General features: G+C 44.6%; 1 protein-coding gene across 4 annotated transcripts in view; it reads left to right on the top strand.

Annotated features, from left to right (window-relative positions):
* Positions 1-1,110: 1,110 nt before the first annotated feature.
* PLEKHD1 (pleckstrin homology and coiled-coil domain containing D1) overlaps positions 1,111-9,565 on the top strand; it is a 32,763-nt gene continuing 24,308 nt past the window's right edge. For 2 of the 4 annotated variants that reach the window (XM_038138321.1, XM_038138323.1), the window contains exon 1: positions 1,111-5,726. In XM_038138321.1, the coding sequence (XP_037994249.1) occupies positions 5,578-5,726 (149 nt within the window). In that variant the 5' untranslated portion in view covers positions 1,111-5,577. The remainder of the gene's footprint in view (positions 5,727-9,565) is intronic. The other 2 variants (XM_038138322.1, XM_038138324.1) reach the window with 2 other exon arrangements.

Below are 9,565 nucleotides of genomic sequence, written 5' to 3'. Positions count from 1 at the left end.
TTTGCACCCTTCTCTCAAGTATTCGTATACATTGATGAGATTCCTTTTAGAGCTGCTGAGTTGACATAGTGTATAGATATTCTCCATACAGTTTTCAGCTGCCCTCTGAGCAGGAGTGGGGTTTAGACTTGCATTTTCAGAAAAGAGAAAGGGGAATGGTGCTGTTACAGGATGAGTGATGGATGCATTTACAAACTTCATGCATCCATTTAAGAGATAGCACTTGATGGAAATGATTCATAAGCAATTCATTAAAAAAATGGATTTATGTTTTTCTGCTGTGCTTGCTGTCTACAGACTTATCTAAGATCCTGTCACACAGTGTTTTAGCTCTTTCACTCCAGCTATAAGCAATCCTCTCAGCTTGTTGCTTACATTTGATTTTTCTGGTAGTTCATAGGACTTGTGTCTTTAAGAAAGTGTAATCTCTTTATACAGGCTTAAGCACAAGAGAATATGATTAATGTAAAGTCAATAGGAGAACTGAAGCAAATGACAGAGGTGCTGTTAAAGCTGCTACAAGCAAATGTAAAGCAGTAAGAAGGGAAAGCCAGTATTTTTTCCAGGCAGACTCTTGTTTTTTGGCAAGTAAAACTCAGTTTTAATGGTAAAGCATTATGCAGTATATTAGCATTCTTTTAGTGTATTTAGTAAACATGTCACCTCTGTAACTGGAGATTTAATCACTGCAGTCTGTGGTAAATCCTTTTGGAGATGTGAGGAAGTGCTTTGGGTGCGTTTATGTTACAAACAAATTTAGGAGCTGTGGTGTTGCAGGCTTCCTGGTGATTGCTGTAGAGTGTTCCTTCATTTGTTAAGGAAATAAAATTGTACATCAGCATTTTTATGAGCGACTCATTAGGGATGAGCACAGCACCAAGATGATGAGCTGTCATCTATTGTTCCAGCTGACAAATTAAGCCATTCTTCTACTGATATGTGCAAGCCTTATCCAAGTATGCCTGCAGGCAGGATTGCACAACATTCCACCCTCCTTATCACAGCACTTCTCCCCCTTGTCTGTGATGTTGAGAGATTAACAAACTGTTATTGCAGATGGGGGTTAAAGAAAAATGCCTCGTTCAGAAAAACTTGTAAATAAGTAACTTGTAGACCTAATAAAAATTAAATTGTATCATGCTGACTGACACCAAAGCTACACAGTATTTGGAAAATCTAAAAGCAGAATGACATTATTAGGGGGAAAATTCTTATTGTGCATCTGTGTGCCCAGCCAGTATCTGAAGTGGTAGTTAACTTACGATCTATGATAATTATGTTGGAGTTTGTGGAGGTTAATGGGCTTCTGCTGTCTGAAGGAACACTTTCAGTGAGATACTTCTGGTTACACAGGGTTGAAGAGTCCTGCTAAAAGCCCTGCTTACAAGCCTGACTGGTACTCCGGGTGAGTCTTACTGGTGCACCTCTTACTCAAGTGTTTCATGCCCTCAGAGGGATTATTGGTAGAATGAGTTGAGTTTTAAGACTGCAATGGATTTCCCATGTTGTCTCTTTTTGACAGAGAAACTGAGAGGTGACTGATCTTGAACAAAACTTTGTACCCCTGGTATCTCCTCTGTGCAGGCACTTCACGTGAAGGTGACTGAGTACAAGTGGATGACTAGGCAGTGAGCTGGGAGCTTTTCCATGTTTATCCCTACAATCTAAACTTCAGCATTATGAAAGAAGCCTCATCTACAAAAGCTGTGTGGCAGCATGGCTCACAGGAGAATAAAAGGAGATGGCCCTCTTAGCCTGCTCTATGTTGTAGAGAGCAAAGTCTTCGATGCCCTTCCTTGCCAGACATTTTATCTTTCTTTTGGCTGCTGGTTCTCCTCATCGTTGCACGGTTTGTAATACAGCTGTCATGGTCTGCTGCTATGATAGATGGCAGCAGTAGATCTTTGTGCCTCTGTACTTAGATAATCACTTGAGAATGTGGATAGAAAGGAGGCAAGAGGTGTGTTGTGCCTGCTCTGTGTACGTTCGCAGCAGGAGTCCTGACTTTGCTGTGTCTGGCTGGATGAGCAGGACCAGGAAGGAGCAGCTTGAAGGGGTGGCTGCTGCAACTAGAGCTGAGGGGTATTACACAATGTATAGGGGAAGGGTGTGAAGAGCAGTGGTGGTGTGGGCCCTGCAGTTTCCACTCCTGAATGAAGTCCTGCCTGTAGTGTCTGTACTTTTTAAGGCCTTGCCTTCAGTGATCACAGCAATGGTAGGTGTAAAGGAAGCCCTGAATGCATATGCAAGAGCAATTGTGGTCTCCGTGTGCTTGTGCAAGGCATTTTACGAACATAAGATTAAATAAAAACAGGGGTTGGCCAGTTCTGTTTCCCTGTATGTGTATTTATTGTTTAGAAGTTAAGCCTATGAATTTCCTTCTTTTGCTGAGTAACTTTTTTTGAGTTCTGCAGAACAGCTCTGACTTTCCATCTGACACTGAAAATTTAATCATTGTGCAAAAGAAACATGCTGTGTTAGTGTATTTTACTAGAGCTGAATTGATGGTAGTTGCTTTTCTACTTAAAATAGCCTCTGCACACAGCTGTGCACCTAGGAAGCTGGAGCATCATTTTGGGGATTACATGTGACATTTTGTCTTTGCAAGAATGACGTATCATAAATGAAACTGGAGCTGGACTTCATTTCTCCACATTGTTTGGTTACCTGCTAATAACTCCCATGATTGCTAATGTTTCTCAGGGTTAAAAATGACCATGGAATCTATCAGAAGCTGTAAAAGCAAAGGGAATCTGTCTTACTGGAAAGTAAGATCTGAATCTCCCCAACTCCGCAGCGGCTCTGATCCATCTCAACTTACTGACCCCAGCATAAGAAGCAGTTTGTTCTTTTCTGCGTAACACAGTATTGTCAGGCTGCCCAGAACATGAAGGTGTAACTTGTCACTTAAAAAAAAAATACAAGCTTCCTCAGCTGCTGAAGTTAGTGTGTGTCTCCTTAAACTGAAAGGGAGCATCTTTGAGCTGGAGAGTGGCCTGTGATGAAGGCACATTGGGTAATTCTTGGGCAGTTCCTGTGCAGGGCTAAGAGTTGGACTTGATGCTCCTTGTAGGTCCCTTCCAACTCACAATATTCTGTTCAGAAATGTTACTTCTGTATAGGTTGCACTGCTGTCTGCTTCAAACTTTATTTTTAGCAAAATTTTATTGGCTTGATGTGTAGGAAAAATAAAGACAACATATTAGTAAAATAATTGCCATACCAGTGCAGCCTGTTGCTCCAAAGAAAGGTTTTCTGATTAAAGGTCCGGTGCTGTCTCTCAAGGATGTACAGATGTGTTTCCCCTTCATTAGGTTAGTAGACACATAAGGGAAATGTTAAAAGAGCCACTATTATTACAAATTACTGTGTCCAGACACGAGCAGTTACAAAATTCACCTTGCTGCTATCTACTGCCCTAGCATTGCTGGACTGTCACTTGACAAAAGCAAGTTGCTCTTTCCCTCCCCTGGCCTGTTGACTTGAAAGAACTTGCTGTAACTATTCAGTGCCTTGCTTGTCTTAGAGGCCTCCAGAGGGGGAAAAAAATTACTTTTTGATGTTCAGAGCTAGAAACCTCTTTACTCTCTTGGTCTGTGAGAGGTGAAAATAAGAAATAGTAAAAAATAAATAAAGGGTGAAAATCTGTCTCATGGCAGGTCGCTGCTGTTAGATCTTTGCATTGTTGGTGCAGTACAACAGCAGGGGCACTGGATCATTACATGGGAACTCTGTGGCTTTTCACTGGAGATTTATACAGTTAAGTGAGGCCATAGAGCCCAGAATAATTTTTACCCTTTGTGCAACATAATTTGAGGGAAAATTTTCCTTCTCCTGGTTATGAGTAGTATTTCCTTCTTGGTGCTGTGTACAGAATGGCCTCTATGGCATTCATGCTTCTCTTCTGCAATGCAGTATTATATTCAAGAGTTAGAGCTCAGGTGAGAGGGAGGCAATATCTGCTGTTCTCTTCTCCATACTCTGCCTTAATGTCACTTTGAAATGGGACATGTCCTGCTGCTTGGGGTGTGTCCTGTCTGAGACTAAAAGGTTGGTCAAAGCCAGGGTGAGAGGAAGTAACAAATCATGGAGTTTGCTGGCTCTCTCATCTATTGATCCACTGTGACTTTTATCAGGGACCTGCATCTCTAATTTCTCTAATTCTGAATGCAGCCTGTGAGCCTGAGGCGCGATGTCTGCATCTCCTCTCTTTAAGATGCTCTGCGCGTGCCTCTGACTGTACAAAGCTAAGTGAGCCCATGTCCTGTGGTGTGACCTGGCCTATAGCACATCCCAGGTTTCTGACTGGGGATGGGGAAGGACCATGTGTCTGCCCCGTGTTTCTTCGGTACAACTCCATTGGGAAGGGCTGACATCCAACAATTACAGCATCAAAATCTATTCCACGTGGAATGGCACAGGTTAAATCAGAGCAGATACCTCAGCATATATGGCATACATGCCTTACAGCATATACGTGTCTGTATTGGCTATAGGATATTCCAAACCCTCAGATGGTTTAGCAGCTGGGATTCTTCCCTGAATTCTAATCCTGGAGGGGAGGCAGGATGCAGTAAAGGACAATATGAGGCTAAACTGCTTTCCTGTGGGCATTGCAAAAGACAGGTTCTTTTGGAGAACTGTGTATCTGTACAGGAAGAAGGGGTTTCAAGAGAAAAACAAGGACAGAGGGAACCAGATAAAAAAGCTTGTTGTGGGAGTACTAAGCAGGAGATGAATATGGACCTGAGCTGTGTGCCACATTCCTATGTGTCTGTTTTGGGGTCAAGAAGGAGCTGGTACCTAAGAGGCAGGGCAGAGGCTGTTCTTGCCACCTCTCCAAGATGCAGCAAAGCATGAAGGCAGGCAGAATTTTATGCTCTAACTTTGATCAGCAATGGCCCTTTAAGGCAGAGCAAGGCGTGCGTTATGGACACTGCCCAGTCCAAACCCAGCAGCCACGTGAACTCTCCCCAGGTGGGTAGTGCCAGGCTGGCACAGCAAGGCCCCCTCACCCTCCCCGAGGACAGAGGGAATCTGATTGAACTTGCTGGCTCCCACTCACTCTGCCCCAATTTTCATCAGGACAAATGAGAAGAACCTGTCTCCAAGTGCAAGGTTTTGGGAATATGTGTCAGAGATGCTTGTCAGTAAAACATCCGTCTTGCCCTAATTTCTGCATGGAGTGCTGCAATGTCGAGTGAAATAACCTTCCAAGCTGGCTCTGGTGCAGAGGTATTTTGGCTTATGTTATTGCTGAGAGCTTTCTTTCTGATGAGCTCTTTCTGCCTCTCTGTGTTTCTGATGTCTGACTCTCTTCACTCTTCTTTTTCCCTTGGGCTGGGATGTGTGCTGTTTGCAATGCATCAGGAAGTAATACGCAATGAGAAAACTCTCATCATCTGTGCATCAGGAAGAGAATTACTGACTGAGTGCTGAGCAGTCAAGTTATTGATTCAAACCAAAGCCCAGTCTCTCTGTCTGCTGGGCTGGTTACATCCTGCTGGTTCATTGCATTTAATCGGATTCCCTGAGCTGCCACGCAGAGGGGGTGAGTTAGAACCAGATCCATCTATAATGTTCGCTTCAAAATCCAGTTCTGTCTCCCCTTCTCCGTCCATGGAGCAGGCAGATTCGGATGCTCTGGACATCAGCACCAAAGTGCAGCTGTACGGTGTGCTCTGGAAGAGACCCTTTGGGAGGCAGTCAGCCAAATGGTCCAGGAGGTAAGCCACAGTTGCTGAGGGATGCTCGGGTAAAACACAAAGCCTAAGGGTTCTGGAATAAGTTGAGTGCTTGACTCTTCAAGTGCAGCCAGCCAGGCAGAGGCTCAGGGCAAAACCTGGGGCATAGCTTTCCTGCTGCTCTGAGTCTGCTTTACACACGTGGCACCCCATTGGCACTCTTCTTTATCTGTCCAGACCTTGAGCTCTGTGCACTACAGGGTGGTAATAGAGACTAGCTGCCACCTCTGAATAATTATGATAGTTTCATGAAAGGGGAAGAGTCTGTTCATGTATTTTGCCCCTAAACTGCCTGACCTTTTTGTTTTGGCACTCAAAGCTCTTTGAGTCCTTCGGGTGTGAGATGGCAGGGCCGAGCTGACTGTGTGGGGGTCTGTAGTGTGTGTGTGTGGTCTGCAGGGGTCTGTGCACAGCTCCAGTACTGCTGTGCTGCCTGACAGCGACTGTGTGCTGGGAACAGCACATGCAGACTCTTCCCTGGGGAGAAGGTGGCTCTGAGTTCTCTCCCATCTGGTGTTAGGGAGTTATAAACTGCTATATGTTGTCTACCAGCAGCCAGGAAGTTTGGAGCTGGAAAGCATTTGCTATAACCTTTAACCAAGGACAGAAGTATGTTCTATAAGGCTGAAGTGGTGGGTCAGTTTTAAGTTTAGAGTTGGTGTAGTTTCTTTATGCAAATCACTGAATCTCTAGTGCTTAACCTTTCATGGGTAAGTACCTTTGCTGCAGTCTGCAGGGTAGATACAAACAATCCATTTCTAAAGCCAGCTTTCTCTGCTTTGCTCCCTGTAGTACCCATAGTGCTGCCCAGTCTGTGAAGATGCCATAGCCTGGAAAAAAATGTTACTTGGGAAGCAGTTTTGTGTTTGTAGCAGTCTTTGACCTGTGTGTGTGTTTTATTCCCTCCTGTGCCAAGAACGGCCTATTTTCACCCAGAAAAGAATTTGTGCTGATGCTCCCTACTCAGCTCCCAAATATTGACAAATAAATGAATTATGCCTGGAAACTAACGTGATTGTGTTATGGAAAAGAAATGGATAGAATAACAGAGGGGAAGGTAATTTGCTATGGAGGAGGCATTCTTAAAAGGCTTTCCCTAATAAAAATTTCTTGCAGGCAAATGGCCTATCTCTGTTCTCTCTGTCATTATTTATTTAGTGCTGTTCTATTCCTAGAAATCACCCCCATCTCCTGCAAGTAGTAAATGTTTTAGTGATAGCATCTGGGAACAGAAGGGGACCTGACGTTGGGGCAGGGGTGATACGGAAGGTTAGTTGCAAGCACAGCAGCTGAGGGTCCTGGGGGACCAGACACAGGTCAGTTAGAGTTGAACATGGAGTCTGTAGGGTTTGGAAGGAAGTGAGTACTGGGGTAAAAAGACTTGAACAGGAAGAACAATGTGTTGTTGGTTTGTTTGTTTTATCATGGGAGAGACTTGTTCTAAAGTAAAACAACCTTGCATGTTATTATAACAAATCATTAGGGGAAGATAAGGAGCAATTAATTAATTTCTCCCTCTTTTTCCCCATGCCCACCAACACATAGCTGATCAAGTACATTTTTTTATGAAAAGGAGAAGAGATGTTTCCTACTCCAGTTAAATAAAGAAAAAAGATTGACTATATCTGGATGTCATTGAGGACCTGGTCTCTGATAAATATATGTTTTGTCCTGAAATCTTGGACAACTGTACTACTGCCACTCCCAAGGAAAGTCTTTCCAAGATATGGGAGATAAAACTGTGTGTAAGGGGAGGATTGATCTCATCAGGCCATCAGCCATGAAGATGGGTCTGTGTGGGAGATGCAGGATATTTACTGGCTTGATCCCATTCATTTGGCTGTAGCAGCAATGCTTCTGGAGAAACTGAGAAGAAAAGCTACTATTTCAGGGAAGGATGGAATCTGACTAGATAGCAGATCAAGGAAAAAGTGTCCAGGAATGGTGTCCAGTACTTTGGTGATGGAAATCCCAGGTTTTGGAATTTCACAGCAGTAGAGGTTATGCAGGGAGGAGGGGGGGATAGCAGAGCCTTGTTTTAGTCAGGGCCAAATCTGATTGCACTTGTGGAGACAGCTGAACTTGACCTAGGGCAGCTGTCTGGAGCATTTTCAGTCCTTTCTTTTGCCCATGCAATGGTCTGCTCTGAAGCCCAAATATAATATTTGCGTGCTGCCTCAGGTGCTGTCCAAGAGTGGGCTGGATGGTTCTGGACCAGTGTAGCTGTGTTTATCTGCCAGGACTAACATCTGAGCATGCTGCCTTTCAGAGCTTGATTTTTGAAATGCCATTAGCAGCATCCTAATGCCTATCTCTTAAAGAAAGGGAGGTCTATTCCTAATGTGAATTTTCTTTCCTTGTAAAGTAATATCCTTTCAACAGAGAAGCACCTGTCTTCTGAGTTAAGTGGTCCTTTTGAGCAGTCTAAGCTTGGGTCACTGTTGGAGTGGCTTTGGAAAATCATATTCTCAGAACCTGACTAACAGTCCTCCTCTTCTGAACAACTGCACCCCATTCTTCCTTCCAGTGCATAACAAGCAATTTGGTCTCTCCTACTACAAAAGTTTTACTGATAATGGCACCAGCTTTGCACAGAGGCTGGAGTGAGATGCATCACCCCACCCTGGATATGGCATGAATAAGGTGCTGTAGCTTTCCAGGATGGAAGTGGCATATCCTTCTTTACTATGAATAATCCCAGTCCCATATAGAAATGTCAGGCTGTGAACTGTCACCATCCGTGTCTGAGACTTTGGGGTTCAATGGGACAGTGCCAGGGAGGGGTGTCTCTTTGGACAATTGAACATCAGAAAAGCAAGGTGAAACACAAGAAGAGAGAGAACAAAACACAAATATGCCTGTATCTCTCCAGAAATCCATCAGAGATGACAGGTTGGAAGGAGGGAAACAGTGCAGTTAAGAGAGAATTTTTTGTCTTTTCTTGAACCAGTCCCGTCTGTGGCATTGCAAAGCAGGCACATAACCTTGTTTTCCACAGTGGCTACTAACAGTCACTGTGTGTGGTCACAGGACAGATGGAAAAGATAATTGTTTAGGGCTGCTTTCTGCTCAGAACCCCCGGGAATCACAGAGCTGCAGAGCAGCGTGCGTGTGCAGCACAGGGCGGCAGGGGCTGCCCAGACAGCGGGGCTGCGAGAGCGTGTGCTTCCCTCTGCTCCTTGTAATCTTCCCATTTTGCTGCTTGCGGTCAGGAAGCATCCTGAGCCTCTGCCAGGCTGGGAGTGCTCCGGGGAGTGCTCCGGGTGCCAGGGCAGGAGGCAGCCGGGGAAGCCTGCAGCTATCAGGAGAGGAAGAGTGAGGGACAGGTACTGCGAACTCTGATCTTCATGCTGATAAAGATCATTTGCCCATCGCTTTCCTGAGCTGTCCCTGGGGATGGAGTACTGGGCTGATCTAGTTAATGGGATTTGCCCCCTGTGCTCCTGGCCCAGAGAAACACCATCAGAATAAAGGACCAGGGAGACTGCTGCAGTTTTATAGTGTAACTACTTCATCTGGGCCATTGTCATGTCAAAAACTTGTACAAAGATTAGCTAATTAATTTCATTAGCCCTCTGTAATACAAAGAGCCCTTATTCCACAGAGATCAGGTATCTCAATTTGTCCAGTACAGAGCTGTTGTTTCTGCTTTACATCCGAGTCACTCAAATTGTTACCATTCCTCTGCTATTCTGATTTAATTACGCTGTGGTTTCAGTGGTTCCTTGGAACAGGATCCAGCAGCAGGGATGGGTGACCAGAGCAGATGACCACATGAATGGCTCTTGCATTGCCTGTGCTGCCTGTGGAGTGTGGCTGTG

The sequence above is a fragment of the Motacilla alba genome, chromosome 5, assembly GCF_015832195.1.
Source record: "Motacilla alba alba isolate MOTALB_02 chromosome 5, Motacilla_alba_V1.0_pri, whole genome shotgun sequence".
NCBI lineage: Eukaryota > Metazoa > Chordata > Aves > Passeriformes > Motacillidae > Motacilla > Motacilla alba.
The sequence above is the reverse complement of the archived record's forward strand: the minus strand, read 5'-3'. Positions and strand labels throughout refer to the sequence as shown.